At 41.8% G+C, this 20,843-nt stretch overlaps 2 protein-coding genes across 2 annotated transcripts in view; both read right to left on the reverse strand.

Annotated features, from left to right (window-relative positions):
- LOC146636205 (Fc receptor-like protein 5) overlaps positions 1-20,843 on the reverse strand; it is a 64,538-nt gene that overhangs the window by 11,510 nt on the left and 32,185 nt on the right. Inside the window, exons 6-7 of the mRNA XM_085349480.1 lie at positions 15,264-15,530; positions 14,863-15,141 (exon numbers count right to left, since the gene is read on the reverse strand). Of these exons, the coding sequence (XP_085205606.1) occupies positions 14,863-15,141; positions 15,264-15,530 (546 nt within the window). The remainder of the gene's footprint in view (positions 1-14,862; positions 15,142-15,263; positions 15,531-20,843) is intronic.
- On the reverse strand, positions 2,404-11,448 carry LOC146636206 (high affinity immunoglobulin gamma Fc receptor I-like). Its single transcript, XM_085349865.1, has 5 exons — positions 11,382-11,448; positions 5,146-5,409; positions 3,629-3,868; positions 2,737-2,787; positions 2,404-2,429 (listed from the first exon to the last, which is right to left on the reverse strand). Exons 1-5 carry the CDS (start codon positions 11,446-11,448, stop codon positions 2,404-2,406), a joined length of 648 nt encoding a protein of 215 aa, XP_085205991.1.

A 20,843-nucleotide genomic window follows, 5' to 3' on the forward strand; every position in this document is an offset into this window, starting at 1 on the left:
AAGAAGGGTGGCAGAAAGATGATTGGACAAGACCAGTGATGTCGCAATCAGCTTGACAATGTGGGTGTGTGTGATTATAGAGCTTCCTCATTGAATTTACACATAACCTTTATTTAATTTTTATCTCAACTGACAAAGCTGAGCTTTACTAATGTAAGTTATTGCATTACACTAATGCACGGTGACACAAATCTTTCCATTCAGGTGAAATTGTGCTTTGGTCACAGATTCAGCCACAGGAAGTGAATGAGCTAAAACAAATAGAAATAGAGTCCTCAAACAAAAATGAAGTCCTGCCCCCTCTCTCTGTTTGTCTCTCTTTCTTGACAAGTAGCTGCTGCATTATTGCAGAATGAGTGGGCTTTTTTTTTGTTGTTGTTGTTTTTTTTTAATAAACCACACAGTGAGCCTCTTCCAAAGGGGGAAATATTTCAGAAATCTAACTTGAACTGATGTTAAAATGGCACAGTCTTCAAACACTGTATGAATATTGTAAGCACATTTGTGTTTCTTGTTAGGTTTCCTGATGCACATATTTTTTATAGATGTTAAACTGCAGCCTAACAAAGCAAAAGAGATGTAACTAAGTGATACTACACTTGATAGCTTGTCCTCATATTGGTGTTTAAGACATTTTATTATTAAAGTTTCCTGATTTTCCTTATTTTATTATACACTTCGAAGGGATAAGAAGAAGAAGATATACGAGAAAAGGTAGAAATAAGATGAAGAAGCCTGCTTTGCTGTTTGGTCCCAGTAAAGTGATTCTTTACATTACTGCCATCTTGTGTCCCACAGTCGGTTACTGTCACTGAAACCTCCACTTCTTTTCATGCTCATAGGATAGCTCTCTCTCTCTCTCTCTTTTAATGGGCGTGCCCCTCTCACACACTGTTTAAGCTTTTTGATTCATATTTTTTATAATCAAATATTTAAAAAAAACAATGATGAAAGAAATAGAATATGAAGTATTTAAAATGAGCTCAAATGTAAATATATGAAGCAGTAATGTTGATGTGTGTGTAGTGAAAGTATTCCTTCTGTGAAAGGACTGCTGCTATCTACCCGAACAAATGTGACTGGAGTTTGTTTTAGAACTTAGATTTTATGCTATTTATGCCTTTTTTGCTGCTCTTTTTAAAATGTATTCTTTTTAAACTGTGTTGTGTTACGGGTTCAAATATTGAGGGTGAGCACAAAAAACAACAATTGGTCCAGGAGAGTCAGTCAAACAATGATTTTAATGAACACACGCATGGGGAGATGAACACTGCACACAGACAGCATCGATCTCCGCCCAATAATACACAAGCAGTTGTTTTTATAACATCAGGGTATCATTTATGACACCGCCTCATGCGTCAAAGCAGATACAATACATGCATAAGTTTCAAAACCACAAATGTTCTGTTGACGACTTTTGACACATTTAAAAGGACATCTTCTCCGTCTCGAGGCCAGGTGCTTCCTATTAATCTTCTAACTCTCGCTTATCTCCTGGAACAAACTGTCCCTTAGGCAGACACAATTTTGCAGTCACAAGCTTTTGCAAACTATTATTTGAATACTTACCTAAACATGAGTATAACTACTGTTTGTGTGTGTGTGTGTGTGTGTGTGTGTGTGTGTGTGTGTGTGTGTGTGTGTGTGTGTGTGTCTCGACCTCAAAATGCACTCGGCCTCACCCCGCCCGTTGACGCTTCTGACCTTTTACCAGACAGAAGCTCTCTGTGATAGGTGTAATAATCTTAACTAAGAACATGTGTAATCTATTGAATAAATGCTTTGATGAAATGATAATTAATGTAATGATAATGATGGTTATGAATAGTAGCAGTAAAATATTTCCCTGATCTCCACAATTGCTTATTGCACTGCAGTGGCTGGTGAGAAACAGTATTTCGTTTCAGGCTGGGTAACACTATACGAAATGACAGTAAACTTCTTGAGTCTTGAGTCCAGTGGGATATTTTCATAGTATTTGAGTACTTCTTTTCCTGAAGGAATGGTTTAAAAAATTCCTCCACCACTTGCTATTAACAGCTAATCATAAATGATGTGATAATCAGTGCGCCCCAGGGTGGCTGTGGCTACAATGTAGCTTGCCATCACCAGTGTGTGAATGTGTGTGTGAATGGGTGGATGACTGATATGTAAAGCGCTTTGGGGTCCTTAGGGACTAGTAAAGCGCTATATAAATACAGGCCACAGGCCATAATGGTAGCTACTTTACTGATAATTCTTATGAATTGTTATCAATATAGAAAGGTGAAGATGTCCATGCAGAGTGAACTCAGACAGAAAATATGTGTTTAATCTGGTCAAATTGATCTTGAAAATGACTGAACATCCAGCCTGTAGAGCTGTCCACAGAACAGCTCAGGATCATGCTGCTCTCTGGACCTACATCACACGGGTCACCCAGTTTCCTAAAGAGCAAAGCACAAATAAATTAAAGATAAATTTACAATTTCAAATATCTTCAGCTTAAATGAGCAGAATTGCAATAATGAGCACATTAGGTGAATGCTCTCTTTCAGGGCGTTAATGAACAACACTGAACATCTGTATAATATACTCTCAGTCTGAAACAGCTGTGCACTACATTAAAATTGTGGGTGTAATCAATTTCTGCCCAAACTAAAATAATAATGTTAGTATTGATTTTAATGATAATCACTGTTATTTTATAACCACACATTTTCCACTAACTATACATTAAAGTTGACACTGTACCGTTTTCAGTATTTCCAGAGCCTCTGATTGTCTCATAGACACAACGATCACCTACAAGTCAGAGAAAATGAGTCACCACATGTCTGTGATACTAATGTGAACACAAGTATTCTTGTCAGTAACATTTATATTAAAATACAATGAGATAAGCTTTGTTGTCAGTGTAAGCACAAACATACCCTGAAATTGGAAAATTTGTTATTACTTATAAATGCTGTACATGATTAAATGTTGTTATTGTCTTAGTTTTGTTTAATTCAACAGTGTTAAAGCTGCAGCAGAGAAAAGCATCAGGATATTTTAAACTAGATGAAAAACTAACCATGAAGAAGAGAGGAGTAGACTTGTTGATTTTCATCCTGACTCACCCTCTGCTCATCGGCAGAACCTTTATTAACAATTTAAAATGAAAATATTGCATTTACATGGTTATGTATTATACATTTTTGCAAACGGTTTCCAGTTTAGGAACGTTGCCCATTCAAACACTTTAAAGAGTGAAAAGAGCCTCACCTTTCTTTCTGTAGAGGTTTTTGAACAGGAACAGGAGGAAAATAAATATGACTCCAAAAATGAGTCCAGTGATCATCAGAACAAGAAATGAAGAACTGGATACAGCTACTGCAAATAAGGAAAATGAACTGTTAACTTCAATAAACTGAACTGAACTTGCTGTTTAAATTCTCAGGGATTTATATCTGCTATCACTCTCAAACCAGGGAATTGTATACATGTTAGGCATTTGTGTTAACCACAGTATTGTTGAAAAAAAAATACATGCCTGTTTTAAGATCATATTATAGTGCAGTAGACAAGGTATCTACTGTAAATGTTTTTTGGATAAGCCACCTACAGTAGGTCATGAAAAATAAAGTGTTTTGATCCTGCTCACCTTTAACTGACATCCAACTCTGTGCTGACTCTCTTCCCGAGTACTGACACTTGTAGAAACCTTCATCAGACTTTGACACTGCAGAGATCTTCAGCTCCCCTCGGGTATCATTTTGAATAATTTCGTCATTGTGATAAAAAATCACATTGGAAAGTATTTTCTCTCTTGAACTGCAGCTCAGACTCACAGACGTTTCTTCAGTCACAGGATGAACAGGACTCACCAGGATAGGATCATAATCTGCAAAACAGGCAAATCACATTAGTTCTGGTCACACTTTTAGGGATGGAAAGAGCCTTAACAACAACAACAACAAACTGAATTGCACAAAGTTAGAGTTTTTAAAACCCTCCTGTCGTGTTTACCTCTCGTCCCTTACTTTAGTGTTTTTCGGTCCGTTTTAACTGCTCTTAAATTAGCACAAAAGACATTTTTGAAAACCAAACTCAGTTCCTGTGGATCTTTCAGTGGATCTTTTAGTGGTCATTCGCTGGGCCATTCAGGGGGTCATTCAGTGAGTGAGCGAGTGAGTGGATTCCCATTCATTTCCTATGGTGGTCATTTTTGATGGGGAACACCACAGGTTTAACAAGGTTGATTAAAACACTCAAAATTCAATGAGAGAGGTGATCATTACTTTTTTATGTTCTCAGCTTTAGTCACTGATCACTTTATGGTCTCTGTGTTGTCTGTGTTTCTGTCTTTCAGTATTCCCATACCTTCCTCTCTCCTCCTTGTGTTAAATTAGTCTTCTTTCTCCATCTAATTGTCTTCTTTCCTTTTTTTTAGTTACAGTTTGATCTTGTTTATCTTGTCTAGTTTTATTTCCTGTCCTTATTCTCAGGAATTTCTTGATTGTTTTCAGTTGTGTCTGGTTCCCTGCTTGTTTCATTTCCCCTCACTATCTCTTGTATATAGTTTTTTATTTTTATCTTTTCTTGTTTCGTCCGTGGAGGTGTGTGTTACCTAGGTCTGTTTTCCGTGTACTTCATGAGTGCTCCACATTATTTCTGATATTTGGATTGCATCATTTCTTTATTTACTTCGGATTTTGAATGTTGGAAATCCCAAGAATAATCAGCATTTTTTTTTATGAAAAATCACTGTGTTATCCACATGTTTCCTGTGTCCTGCCTGTGAGTCTGCAATATAAATTTAGTGTACCAGATTTTTTAACTTTGGGGTTTTCTGTAGGAAGGAGTCTAGGCAGAGAAGTGCAGACTTCCTTCCCCTGGCCACTCTTCTATGGGCTCACTGTTGTTGTACAGGGACTGAATACGCTGTGACAACAGGCAGGGTACCCCAAGAGATGTGATCAAATGCATTCTCTAAATCCATCAAGCAAAATTGCCCCTGACAACATAGCTCCTAGGATCACTGGAATCCACAAACCCCTCCACTGTGATAAAGTGGAGATTCACAGAGGGGAAATTTCTGAACCATTGAGGAAAATATTTAGGTCTTCTTTGCCACATACAATGACTTACACCAGGTTATTGGGGTAATCATTTACATACCGTGTACAGTGATGTTGACTGCATTGCTGAAGTCTCCTGATTCAGATTCACACCAGTACACTGCAGTATCTGACTTTGATGTGTTGATGTTGTATGTAGATCCAGTCATTCTGCTCCAGTTAGAAGAGTTCAGTTGGCCATTATCAGAAAACTTCCTCACTCTCCACTTGGCAGAGTTTCCCTCACAGGTCAGTGAGACAGAGTCAGAGGTGAAGTGTTGCACTCTGTCAGGACTCACTGTGAGAGACGCTGCTGAATGAACATCTGAAAACAACATGCAGCGAAGAGTCAAAGCTCAGAGATGTTAAATATTATTTTAATTTATCTGGTATATTTTTTTTACTATGTGCTAATAAGTTATAAGTTAACAAGATGTTCGTTTTGGTCAACCTAAAAATTGTACCCTGGATAAGAATGGCAGCATTGTTATGTGTACAAATAAATAAATCTCAAACAACACTATTCAAAACCTTAAGCCATGCCTCATTTCTTAATAGTTTGTAAGGAAAACGGGAAATGGAAACATGCAAACATAAATGAATGTATCATATATAAGACAAGGATTGTGTGTATAAATAAAGTAAAACTTTGGTATTACCACCTTTATTTTTTAACATAAGCTGAACTCTCGTAGGCAAAATGTCTTGTAATTTATTTAACTAGTCCTCCGGAATAGTACTTAAAGAAGTTAAAATGATGCCAAACAGACTACCAGTGTCGTAAAAGAATATCTGGATTGAAAAACACACAGCGGTCTCTGTTGGGAACCCTATCAAATTGTTTATTGTATGAAGAATAAACAAGTGCATCTCCATTATTATCTAACATGCATATATGTATATACACACACCAACACACACACACAGGTACGCACGTGGACACAAATACATGTATACATATACACATGCATACATCATCCAATGAGATAAAACACCAGAATAACTAAAATAAAAGTGGTGTCAAAGAGATCCGAAAGCCTTTGAAAATAGATAGGTCGTCAAACTTGATTTGAAAATTACAAAAAAAATTACAAGGAAGAGGATTTTATAAAAGAGGGAAGACTGTTGCAGAGTCTCGGAGTGGCGATGGAGGAAGCCCTGTCACCTCTGGATTTTAACTGGGAGCGTGGAACCAGTAAAAGCATCTGACTGGAGGAACGCAGAGTTCGAGTGGGTAGGTGCAGGCTAAGGAGATCTGAAATGTAAGCTGGAGCCAAGCCATGGAGGGCTTTAAAAACAAATAATAAAACCTTGAAATCAATTTGGTATATAACTGGCAGCCAATGTAAAGCTGTGAGTATCGGAGTAATACTGTCTCTCTTTCTGGTGTCCGTCAGGAGCCTTGCGGTCGCATTTTGAACAAGTTGCAGGCGGAACAGGCTTGATTGACAGACGCGTAAATAAAGAGAGTTACACTATTCACGATGTGATGAAATGAAGGCATGGATAATGGTTTCCAGATCTTTAGATGACAAGATAGTTTTGAGTTTAGAAATGCTCCTGAGCTGGAAGAAACTGCCACAAACAACTGTAGAATCAAAAATGAAAACAAGATTTTTAACATGGGGATGTAGATTAGCTGATCGTGGGCCCAAGTCATTTCTTATGAGACTAACAGAGTCTTGTTTGCCAAAAATTCTAATGTCACTTTTGTCATGGTTTAGTTTGAGAAAGTTCAAAGACATCCAGCAATTTATGTCACTAAGACAATCTGAAACTTTCTGCAATGTGCTATCAATGCCTGGTTTTAAAGAGAGATGTGTATCATCTGCATTAGAGTGATAGGAAATTTGGTGTTTCTGAAAAATAGAGCCTAATGGGAGCATGTATAGGGAGAATAAGACAGGGCCCAGAATAGAGCCCTGAGGCATTCCACAAGCAAGTGTAAGCAGGGCAAGAGTATTTCTTTCCCTGCATCACGGAGTATGCTCTGCTCTCTAAGGAAGAGGCAAACCATTTTAGAGCACAACCTTGAATATCAACGCATGTCTTCAAACAGTTTAATAGGATTGTGTGGTCAACCATGTCAAATTCTGCACTCAGGCCTAGAAGAATTAAAACTGTACTTTTTCTAGAGTCACCAGCATATCATTGAACACCTTCAGTAGAGCAGACTCTGTGCTATGGAAGGCTCAGAAACTAGACTGATATTTATCCAGAATACTATGTGTATCTAAGAATGAGGACAATTGATGGGGGGACAACTTGTCATGGTCCTGGGTCATTATGACCCAGCGTTCTCAATTTTCTTGTGTTTTTGCATTATGTTTATTTCATTTGTTATTTTAAGAATTTATTCTGTGGTGCACATTTCATGTTAAACAAGTTTGTGAATTTTCCATTAAGACTCATCATAAAAACTAAAATAATAAATATATTATCACTACTCGTTTGTTAGATTTTGGACTGTTTGTTATTTATGGCCTGTATGTCTCATTAATCTGAGCTTAAATGCCTTAAATTCTAAAAAAACCCTGAATTTCTGGATGATTCTGAATGAAAGAAATAATCAGACGAAACATACTGTACTATTTATCACCGTCTACTTTGGGTTAAACACACCAAGGACATTTTTTGAAACCGTTTAAAATTTTTATACAGTCACATAAAGTAACATTTGTTATGTTTCCAGTCAAAAGTGACCGGGAATATTTCATTTGTGTACATCTGACCCTTGTCTGACTAGTTTCTGCATCCCAGAAACTGCTGGTAAATTCATTTCTGGATCTATACACATCACCCATATATGCTTTGGTTTCTTTCTGGGTTACCTCCTTCCAATTCTTTTTGTAAATCTGTTTCCCCTCCAAGTTGGTCATGTTTACCACTGGGTTTGATGGACCCAGTCCAGAATAGTTCAAAGCAGGATTTGATGTCATCAATACAGGACACAATAAATTTTGTTGGTGCTCTGGTCATCCTGATGACATTTTCAGCTGAAAACTAACTTAATTCTCAGGTGGGGATAAGTTCCCATTCTTTTACTTGAATCTGACAGCAAACTCTTCATCACTGGATTCCTCCCGATCAGTCATTTCTTGGTCTGGATTGCACAGATTATGTTCCCTGCCGTCTTCAGCTTCTGACACTTCCTTATCTAATCCATCCTCACTGTCAATTTCCTGGCCACATTTGTCCTCACTAATGTGGTGATCAAGTAGCCTCACATAGGGTATATCAACCTGCCATGATGTTGCCAAACAGTGACCTTTGAGTAAGACCTCAAAAAAGCATTATACATCAAAGCTACAAGAACAGTTCAGTGCTGTTGAAACAATGTTGCAGCTGTCTGTGAGAAATGCCAACACAGGAGTTGTTTCCATGGAAGAGAGGCTCTAGTGGACAGCAATTACCAAAGTGGCTACCAGAGAACCCAAGGTGCTTGTACAGTGGGGCAAAAAAGTATTTAGTCAGCCACCGATTGTGCAAGTTCCCCCACTTAAAATGATGACAGAGGTCAGTAATTTGCACCAGAGGTACACTTCAACTGTGAGAGACAGAATGTTAAAAAAAAAATCCATGAATTCACATGGTAGGATTTGTAAAGAATTTATTCGTAAATTAGGGTGGAAAATAAGTATTTGGTTACCTCAAACAAGGAAAATCTCTGGCTCTCACAGACCTGTAACGTCCTCTGTAAGAAGCTTTTCTGTCCCCCACTCGTTACCTGTATGAATGGCACCTGTTTTGTCATGGTCCCCGTGCCTGCTCGGCTGGCCCTGTGTGGCTACATGTTATGTTTTGTCTATTCTCTCTCTCCTCTCTCTCTGCTCGCTGCCTGGGCGGAGCTCATTGTGAGCTCCCGGCCTCCACCACCTGTAGGCAATCACCTGTGGCTCCTCACCTTGTTTGCTCCCGCTACTTGAGGCAGTGACTGAGAGCACCTCGCCGCTGGACTATTGAGTAACGCTCGTCAGTGCTACTTTAGCCTCGGCCAGTTTTGAGCTCTGTCCGTGAAAGTTCCGTGCTAACTCTTGTTCTCTGTATGCAGATTTCTCGTGCTTGGTTTGGGGACTCTGGACGCTTTTCCCGACCCCTCTCTGCACCCCTGGGAACCCTGGCCCCCTTCTCCTTCACCTGTATATAGTGCACCTGGAGTGTGTAAATAAACCTGTTTTTCTGAGATTTCAGTCTGCGCCGAGTCCTCCCTGCTCCTCCGTGACATGTTTGAACTCATCATCTGTATAAAAGACACCTGTCCACAGCCTCAAACAGCCAGACTCCCAACTCTGCCATGGCCAAGACCAAAGAGCTTTCGAAGGACATCAGGAAAAGTATTGTAGACCTGCACCAGACTGGGAAGAGAGAATCTACAATAGGCAAGCAGCTTGGTGTGAAAAAATCAACTGTGGGAGCAATCATCAGAAAATGGAAGACATACAAGACCACTGATAATCTCCCTCGATCTGGGGCTCCACGCAAGATCTCATCCCGTGGGGTCAAAATGATCATGAGAACGGTGAGCAAAGATCCCAGAACCACACGGGGGGACCTGGTGAATGACCTGCAGAGAGCTGGGACCAAAGTAACAAAGGTCACCATCAGTAACACACTACAACGGCAGGGAATCAAATCCTGCAGTGCCAGACGTGTTCCGCTGCTGAAGCCAGTGCATGTCCAGGCCCGTCTGAAGTTTGCCAGAGAGCACATGGATGATACAGCAGAGGATTGGGAGAATGTCATGTGGTCAGATGAAACCAAAGTAGAACTTTTTGGTATAAACTCAACTCGTCGTGTTTGGAGGAAGAAGAATACGGAGTTGCATCCCAAGAACACCATACCTACTGTGAAGCATGGGGGTGGAAACATCATGCTATGGGGCTGTTTTTCTTCCAAGGGGACAGGACGACTGATCCGTGTTAAGGACAGAATGAATGGGGCCATGTATCGTGAGATTTTGAGCCAAAACCTCCTTCCATCAGTGAGAACTTTGAAGATGAAACGAGGCTGGGTCTTCCAACATGACAATGACCCAAAACACACCGCCCGGGCAACAAAGGAGTGGCTCCGTAAGAAGCATTTGAAAGTCCTGGAGTGGCCTAGCCAGTCTCCAGACCTCAACCCCATAGAAAATCTGTGGCGGGAGTTGAAAGTCCGTGTTGCTCGGCGACAGCCCCAAAACATCACTGCTCTCGAGAAGATCTGCATGGAGGAATGGGCCAAAATACCAGCTACTGTGTGTGCAAACCTGGTAAAGACCTATAGTAAACGTTTGACCTCTGTTATTGCCAACAAAGGTTATGTTACAAAGTATTGAGTTGTATTTTTGTTATTGACCAAATACTTATTTTCCACCCTGATTTACGAATAAATTCTTTACAAATCCTACCATGTGGATTCATGGATTTTTTTTTTTCACATTCTGTCTCTCACAGTTGAAGTGTACCTCTGGTGCAAATTACTGACCTCTGTCATCATTTTAGGTGGGGGAACTTGCACAATCGGTGGCTGACTAAATACTTTTTTGCCCCACTGTATGTGTGTGTATATATGCGCATGTATGCGTGTGTCTGTCCAACTTTTAAATCTGTGAATTTGACCAGAATGCAACATGAGAGTTAAAAATGACAAAAAAGTCTGACTGAAAATGAGGAGTGGCTCATAACTTTTGCACATTGCTGTATATTAATTTTCTCTTTTTTACTATCACTGTAATTGATGAAGGAAAGAGTTACAAAACAAGGAACAAATAAATTCAGTCTGGCTTGATCATAGTCAGAAATGACATAACTTCAGCTCATTGGAATAAACAGAAACAAACTGACCTGCAGACCAGACAAACTTTGGTTGACTGTGATCAGTGTGATACTCTGGGTCTCCTCTTCCAGCTCTGCACACATATCCTGCTGTGTGTGTCTGTCCATGAATGATGTAGGAGTCCTGTGCAGTCCCACTGCCATCAGGTAGCAGCTCATAACTGGAGGATTTCTCTGATAGATCAGGAACAGCTTTATACCAGTAGAAGCTCCATCCTGCAGACGGATGTTCAACCTCACAGTTCAGAGTTACTGAGGCTCTAGGACTCAGCCATGATGGAGACACAGTGAGGACAGGACGGGGTTTATCTGCTTGAAAGACATTTCCCATTATGAAAACACATTACAGTGTGAATATGATATAGTTTATTTTTTTCTTAGTCCATTTAACTATCACACTTTTGTCAGTTCATAAATTATTCTTTTCCTGTGATCTGGATGATGCTTCTCTCAGACATACTGATCATAACAACAGATTTACCAGAAAACACAAGACTTCTTATTAATGTAAAGTTCAGATGCCAGACCTCACAGGAGGAGATGCACATAAGCTGACAAATTGAAAATCTCATAAATCACATCATCAATAAAACAAACTTAATCATCAGGTTTTTGCATCTCCACACACACACGCGCACACACATACATTCTTTGCATTCTGATTTTCTTCCCATATAAATGAGCTCAGATTCTGCTTAGAGTAATATTTAGTATCAGACCAAATTGGTCGGTCAGTCTGTAATAAACTGGCTCTTTTTAGGGTGTATTATCATCTTAAGATGCAAGCCTCCTGCTTGAGCTGTCTGGAGGTGATTGGGGGTGCTGAGGATGGTAGTAATAACCAAAGTAACACAGGAACAATATTTTTGATGTTTTTCTTCATCATTTATGTGTTTTGTGTTAAACACTTAAAGTCATAGTGAAACAGACAGTGTGTTTCTGTGTGTTTTATTTATTTTGTATGAGATGATAAGGCAGGATGACTTTTATTCTTTTTTGAGCAAAATCATAATTGTTTTCATAGTTACAGGGCGTTTGAAATTACAAATGGCTAGTTTATTTATTTCAATATTGTACTACGTGAGGGAGCAGCATATCAGCATTGCTCTCCGATACCCCCCGTATCCCTCCCTAAAACTCCTCTTAAAAACACAGCAACAAATATCAATACCTCACAAAATGGAACATGGGATGTGGGAGCACACAGAGGCCAGCAGGTGGATGAGAGAAAGGGGAGGCTAGAGGAGAAACCCGAGGCGGCCACCGGTACGAGTGTCAGGTGAACTGAACTTTAGTTCAGTTCTTACCTTGTGGGAGCGCATGAATAATAATGAATAATCATAACGAGACAGGGGAAGCTAGACTGAATAGAATGAACGTAAAAATATGGGACCTTCACAGTAAAACAAGAAACATGATGAGGGAGTGGAAGAGAGGCAGACGAGATGGAGCGAGGGAACATGAAGGAGAGTACAGACACGATGGGCTGGGGAAACATGAATAAACACGATGGAATAAAAGACGAGGGGCAACAAGGCACAAGAACTCACAATTAAATAAACACTGACACACAGCGGGAGACTGACTATGGAATGTAGCAATTGTCAGCCACTTCCTCTACATGGATGACATCAAGCTGTATGCCAAGAGTGATTCATTGATCTACACCAACAGGATATACAGCAACAACATTGGAATGCCATTCGGACTGGAGAAGTGTAGTTGGATGATAACAAAGAGAGGGAAGGTAGTCAGAACTGTGGGGATCGCATCAAAAGCTACAAGCACCTGGGAATCCCACAGGCAAAACAGAACCATGAAGAGGCATCTAGGAAAGTTGCAACCACCAAGTACCTGCAGTGCGTCAGGCAAGTCCTGTGGAATCAGCTGAACGATAAGAACATAATCCGGGCTGTCATCATCTAAGCCCTGCCTGTGATCAGGTAACCTGCCAGAATAATAAGCTGGCCAAAGGCCCCTGCACGGTATGTACCACTGGCAGATAGAAGAAGTGGCTGACTTCCAGAAATCCTACCAGTGGCTGGACAAAGCCGGAATGAAAGACAGCACGGAAGCACTAACCATAGCAGTACAAGAACAAGCTCTGGGCACAAGAGCCATAGAGGCTGGGCTCTATCACACCAGGCAAGACTGCAGGTGCAGGCTGTGTAAAAATGCCCCTGAGACAATCCAGCACATAACAGCACGGTGCAAGATGGTAGCAGGCGGGGCATACATGGAACGCCACAACCACGTGGCCGGCATAGTATACAGAAACATCTGTGCAGAGTATGGCCTGGAAGTCCCGAGGTCAAAATTGCAGACGACCACTAGGGTGGTCGAGAATGACTGAGCTAAGATCTTCCAAATACAGAGGAAAAAGTAGTGAACCAACCGGACACAGTAGTGATAGAGAAGCAGAGGTAGATGGCCATAGTGATAGATGTATTGATACCAAAAGGCAACAGGAAGAAGGAACACGAGAAGCTGGAGAAATACAAAGAAGAGCTGGAGAAGATGTGGAGGGTGAAGGTAACAGTGGTCCCCGAGGTATTCGGACCATTCGGTGCACTGACCCCCAAGCTAGGCGAGTGGCTCCAGCAGATCCCGAGAACAACATCAGAGATCTCTGTCCAGAAGAGCGCAGTCCTAGGAACAGCTAAGATACTGCGCAGGACCCTCAAGCTCCCAGGCCTCTGGTAGAGGACCCGAGCTTGAAGGATGGACTGCCCACAGAGGCGAGTGGGGAAATTTTTTTTTTTTTACACATTTTAGCTCTTCGGAAAAAAGTAAGTAAATTGCAGTGGGTTTTAAAATGCTTGTTTCACATAAGAAATATGTTCAAAATTCATACAAAATAAACCCTGTAGACCATTTGCAGACGTCATCAAGTCACTATTTCTCTTTCTAGGATGCCCGATAATCCAATAATCCAATAATCCAGCTGAACAAAGACAACATTAAATCACTTCTTGTAGCTCTATCAGTAACCAAAACAAATAATCAAAGAGAAGCATAAATACTGCAATCTAAAAATAATGAATAATGCCTACTTTTTTTTTTTTGCAGAACTAGTGTAATCTCAATAGTCTCCTGTTACAGCTAAATGGTAAAATGGCCTGTGTTTATATAGCGCTTTATTAGTCCCTAAGGACCCCAAAGCGCTTTACATATCCAGTCATCCACCCATTCACACACACATTCACACACTGTCTGCAGCTGTCTGGAGGTAGTGAAGTTTGTGGTAATAACAACCATAACATTATTTTAGCTTCCCTTACTCAATTTTCCTCCATCTGCAGCTCTCAATATTCTCACTGAAGCTCCAAATATTATTCTTCATCTTTACATTTTTGTTTTCATCTCTTCTGATGATCCAGTTCAGGGTCACAAGATATTGGACCCTATGCCAGACAGTGGTGCAGTACCCTGTGGGAGGAACTTGGAGAACCCGGAGACAATCCATGCAGAAGCAGGGAGAGCATTCAAACTCCACATAAAAAGATCTCGGCCAGATGGTGGATTTGAAACCAGTGCTAACCACTGAGCCACCATGGAGCTTGTATTTGTCATGGTGAATTAAACAGTGGACTTTTTTCTGTACTGTAAGAGATTGCAGTATTTGCATAAGATGCTAGGCCAAGATGACCTTGTTTTTTTTAATAGAAATTGTAGATTTGTGGTTATTTGTTGAAGGAGTTGAAAAATAATACATCTCCGATCCTATTTATTTCTGTCATTATTGTCCTCAGATGATGGAGCAGCAGGTCAGCATTGGCGTCTCTATACCAGCTGAAGGTTCATGACACAAAGTGGTGACAAACTGTCTACAATGAGGCTACTATCAGCTGCAGCTCTTTGTCTGACTAACAGTGTAACATGCTTTGTAGACCATTGAATCCATCCTGTTCTGACCATTATGACATTTGTCAAATGGAGATCACACAACAAACATGACTTACTTGATGCTGACAATGTGAAGGCTTCACTCCACTCTGTTGAAGAATATGAGTCATCTCTGCGTCGACTCTTACACATGTAGTCTCCACTGCTGGACTCAGAAACTCTGAATGTCACATCATTATTGTGAGTCCACTGTGTGGGTGTCCTGGGTCCTCTCCATTCATACTCCCACTCAGTGGTTTCACCTCCTTCCTGCACCTCACATGTCAGAGTGATCGTCTCACCTCTGAATATCTGAGGCCAGTTGGCTTGTTGTTTTACAACAACTTTATTGGAAACTGTTTACACATATTAACAGTTGAGATACAAACAGAAACATGAAATCAACACAGAAAACTTAACATTGTATGTTTGATAATCATGAGTGAATGTATATTTCAAACTAAATGACTGAACTCACAGGTTATCTCAATGGTGACATCATCACTTATATCAGTGTAGTAAACTGGGTTTCCTCTTGTTCCTCTGCAGCTGTAGATTCCTCCTTCAGATACTCTGATATCTCTGTTTTGTTGATCTCTGATTTGACCTTCAGAGGTTGTTTGGGTTCGTCTGAACCACTCATATTTCCATCCATCAGAGCTCTGCACAGAGCAGGTCAGTGTCACACTGCCCCCTACTGGTATGATTGTTGTTCCTGCTGTCAGTGTGGCCCTGGGTCTATCTGATGTTATGAAAGAGGAAGAAAAATAAATATGTGTTGTCATTATAACAACATAAGAACATTAAAAAAAATACAGTTTATATTTACATTAATATTTCCTGATCTTTAAATAACCACGGTCTAAATGTTTGTCCATTCTATGGCCCTGAATGTAAACTAATGCTGATTAGTTGGTTTAGATAACAGAAACATCATCACTTTAAACTTCATGAAGCTTTTCATGTTTCTTCTTTTCCTTTAGAAATGTAGTTAAATTTAATTTCATCCACGATTGACTCTGTTGTTAAAACTCGATTTGTTAATTTTGTTAATGACAACTTGTGAGTATTGACGCACTGACTTTACACTGGTCCTGGTTAAAGTTCAAGTTTCAATGACAAATTTAATTAAATGTTGTTCAGTTGAGTATTTGAACAGGGATCATACATTTATGCTGTCGGTCACTGAAGACTTACCTAATACAGTTATAGAGACAGTATTACTGATCTTTTTATCACGTGAGCTCTTCCTGTCACCAATGCACTGATATTCACCACTGTAACCTGTAGATGTAATTTCTAATTTGGAGTCTTTGTTTGGCCTGTAGGAGAAAACTTCTTGACCATCCCTGTTGATTTTGTAAAACCAGTCAGTGTCTTCTCCTTCATTCATGTCACATTTGAATGTAACAAACTCTCCGAGGAAAAAACTGGACCAGCTGGGTTCAATAGTTAGCACAGCATCTAGAATCCAACACAACCACACAGTTAACAATCTGACACACTTCATGTACTATTGAAGGCACAACCTTTGTTTATATTCACAAAATTATAAAGATAGTGATAGATATATAAATAAATAAATAAAAAGAAAAATGTAAAGTGCTTAAGACTGAAACAGTAGTATGTAAACAGAAGTAAGATAAATTAAAAACAAAAAAAGTGAAACGTGTTTTGTCACCTTGAGCGTGTCCAGTGCAGAGAAGCGTACAGAGCACTAAAATAAAGACAGAAACTTCAGACATTATCAAAGTAGCGACACTCAAATATGTCTCTGTAGGTTGTCAATCATCATAAAACAGGAAACAGAGTGGAAAGCAGACATGACAACCCAAGTTTGACAAAATGAATCAGAAGACAGGAAACATGACAGACTAACACAGAAGACCTAAGTGAAACATAACTAAACTAAACGCAACCAAAGGCAACCAGGTACCTACCCCTGGTTTATTATTACTAGTCTTATTGTTTGTGGATCTGTATTTCTAGCTTTATTTGTTGTTTGTTTTGTGATTTCTAGTTCTTGGGTTTTGTTCCTGTGCCCCTCATGTTTGTTTTTATATATATATATATATATATATATATATATATATATATATATATATATATATATATATATATATATATATATATATATATATATATATATATATATATATATATATATATATATATATATATATATATATATATATATATATATATATCTATCTATCTTATAGCAGCTGGATAGCGTAGTGGTTAGACTACACGCCTTTGGAACCCAGGATCGCAAGTTCGATTCCTGCCTGGGGGCGTCTGTATCCAGTAAGGGTCCTAAGGCTAGACCCCCTATGCTAAGCGAGCCTACCGCAGACATGAGCGAGACAGATAAATATGAAGGCATGCCGGCTCGGACGTCGCCCGGATCAACAAGGTCCGCGTCAGGTGTTGAGGAACCAGGGCACCCTGACGAAAAGTGGGCTACTGGAACAAGAAGGCATCGGTGGGCAAGAGACGAAAACAGGGCGTTGTTGGAATGCTACTACGCAAGTAACCCCGGCGGAAGGGGCTACATGAATAGGATGACGGACCTATGGATTCTTCGATACCCAACATCCACAATGACGGCGAAACAACTAGTAGCTCAGTGTTCCAACATTCGAAAGAAGGGACTGCTCTCACAGCTAGAGATTGACGAGGTACAACACAAATGCTATGGCAAGGAGGAGTCAGGACGCCAGGTCAGGGGGGAGATATCATCACCCCCACCCGAGATTGGGTACATAGCCCCAAGTGCGATAGGAGAAGGATCGTTGAGTGCGAGAGGAACTGACCTGAAAAATAGGATAATGGCCAAGCTCGAAACCTGGATCCCCCGTAGCCGGTTACCAAGATTACGTGAAGTACCCTCAGAAGGTCTGCTAGATGATGTTAATGCAGCACTACGGACAATACCTACAACCACGATTACCGACACTAACAAGCTGATCTACAATACGGCAGCAGTGATCAGTGAGATGCTTGGCTACAAGTTGAACAGCCACAAGGGGCAGTACCCTCCATGGAGAAGGAGGCTAGAGGGCAAGATCAAAGTAGCACGGAGGGAGGTTAGCCAACTAACGGAGTTGCAGAAAGGTGCGACAAAGAAGGTGCATAAGAAATACAGCAATACCTGAGGCCTTGGAAACTGCCAAGCAAAGACTCACAGCCTTGGCCAGCCGCTTGAGGAGGTACACCAGAGAGATAGAAGGCAGGAGAATAAACCAGCTGTTCTCCACAGAACCAGCAAAGGTGTACTCTCAGTGGCAAGGGAACAATAATAAGAGAACAGCACCACCAAGGCTGGAGACGGAGCAATACTGGAAGAGCATATGGGAGAAGGACGCAACCCATAACGGCAATGCTCAGTGGCTAGTGGATCTGAGGGCAGACCACAGCGACCTCCCTGAACAGGGTCCAGTAACCATCACAGTGGCAGATATCCAAGAAAGGGTCTCCAGTATGAAGAGTTGGACAGCACCAGGGCCCGACATGGTTCACGCCTACTGGCTAAAGAAGCTGACTGCACTCCACGAGCGTCTGGCAGCACAAATGAACCAGCTGCTAGTTAACGAGAGACACCCGGAATGGCTAACCGAAGGTCGGACGGTCCTGATCCCCAAGGACCCCAAGAAGGGACCGGTCCCCTCCAACTACCGACCAATAACCTGCCTCAGTACTACATGGAAGCTCCTGTCAGGCATCATATCGGCTAAGATGAACAGGCACATGGGTCAATACATGAGTGGGACACAGAAAGGAATTGGCAAGAATACCAGAGGCGCAAAACACCAGCTACTGGTAGACAGAGCAGTCAGCCGAGACTGCAAGACCAGACTGACCAACCTGTGCACTGCCTGGATTGATTACAAGAAGGCCTATGACTCAATGCCCCACAGCTGGATACTGGAATGCCTAGAATTGTACAAGATCAATGGGACCCTAAGAGCCTTCATCAGGAACTCAATGGGGATGTGGCGTACAACACTAGAGGCCAACTCCAAGCCCATAGCACAAGTCACCATCAAGTGCGGGATCTACCAAGGAGATGCTCTGTCCCCACTGCTGTTCTGCATAGGCCTGAACCCCCTCAGTGAGATCATTAACAAGACTGGCTACGGATACCGACTACGGAACGGAGCAGTTGTCAGCCACCTCCTGTACATGGATGACATCAAGCTGTATGCCAAGAGTGAACGAGACATCGATTCACTGATCCACACTACCAGGCTATACAGCAATGACATTGGAATGTCGTTCGGACTGGAGAAGTGTAGTCGGATGGTAACAAAGAGAGGGAAGGTAGTCAGAACTGAGGGGATTGAACTACCAGAAGGCAACATTGCAGACATAGAGGACAGTTACAAGTACCTGGGGATCCCGCAGGCAAATGGGAACCATGAAGAGGCCGCTAGAAAGGCTGCAACCACCAAGTACCTGCAGAGGGTCAGGCAAGTCCTGAGGAGTCAGCTGAATGGTAAGAACAAGATCCGGGCCATCAACACGTACGCCCTGCCCGTGATCAGGTACCCTGCTGGGGTAATAGGCTGGCCAAAGGAGGAGATAGAAGCCACTGACATAAAGACAAGAAAGCTCCTTACCATGCATGGAGGGTTTCACCCCAAGTCCAGCACCCTGAGGCTGTACGCTAAGCGGAAGGAAGGGGGCCGGGGACTGGTGAGTGTCAGCACCACAGTCCAGGATGAGACAACGAACATCCAAGAATACATTGGGAAGATGGCCCCAACTGACCGAGTGCTCAGTGAATACCTCAGGCAGCAGAAACCCAAGAAAGAGGAGGGAGACGAGGAACCATCATGGAAGGACAGGCCCCTGCACGGTATGTACCACCGGCAGATAGAGGAGGTGGCTGATATCCAGAAATCCTACCAGTGGCTGGACAAAGCTGGACTGAAAGACAGCACAGAGGCACTAATCATGGCAGCACAAGAACAAGCTCTGAGTACAAGATCCATAGAGGCTGGGGTCTATCACACCAGGCAAGACCCCAGGTGCAGGCTGTGTAAAGATGCCCCAGAGACAATCCAGCACATAACAGCAGGGTGCAAGATGCTAGCAGGCAAGGCATACATGGAACGCCATAACCAAGTGGCCGGCATAGTGTACAGGAACATCTGTGCCGAGTATAACCTGGAAGTCCCGAGGTCAAAATGGGAGATGCCCCCAAGGGTGGTGGAGAATGACCGAGCTAAGATCCTGTGGGACTTCCAGATACAGACGGACAAAATGGTGGTGGCTAACCAACCGGACATAGTGGTGGTAGACAAACAGAAGAAGACGGCCGTAGTGATCGATGTAGCGGTTCCGAATGACAGCAATATCAGGAAGAAGGAACACGAGAAGCTGGAGAAATACCAAGGGCTCAGAGAAGAGCTCGAGAGGATGTGGAGGGTGAAGGTAACGGTGGTCCCCGTGGTAATCGGAGCACTAGGTGCGGTGACTCCCAAGCTAGGCGAGTGGCTCCAGCAGATCCCGGGAATAACATCGGAGATCTCTGTCCAGAAGAGCGCAGTCCTGGGAACAGCTAAGATACTGCGCAGGACCCTCAAGCTCCCAGGCCTCTGGTAGAGGACCCGAGCTTGAAGGATAAACCGCCCGCAGGGGCGTGCTGGGTGTTATCTATATAGATATAGATATATATAGATAGATAGATAGATAGTCGCAGTTTGTCACTCCTGTGCCTGTGCTTCGTGTTCTCTCTGTTCAGTGTCAAGGTTGTGCTTCTGTGCCTGTCGTGTTTCCTGTTTTATTTTGATATCCCCTGTCCTGTGTGCAGTGTGTCTGGTTTTGCTTCCCTTGTGTTGTTAGGTCTGATTTGTCCCGCCTGTGTTGCCACCTGTTCCCCATCCTCTCATTGTCCTGTGTGTCAGTTATACTGCTGAATGTTACAGTTACTCCAAAAAAGTCACCAAAGGCAGATTCCAGTGTAAACACTGTCTCCACATGGACAACTGGACTGATGCACCTCCTGCTGTCAGACCTGCAGGGTTTAGGCCTGTGGTGTTCTCCTCTGTCT

Source organism: Diplotaxodon limnothrissa, linkage group LG3 (assembly GCF_057381915.1).
Source record: "Diplotaxodon limnothrissa isolate DT_005_m linkage group LG3, D_limnothrissa_male_GT1.1, whole genome shotgun sequence".
NCBI classification, from domain to species: domain Eukaryota; kingdom Metazoa; phylum Chordata; class Actinopteri; order Cichliformes; family Cichlidae; genus Diplotaxodon; species Diplotaxodon limnothrissa.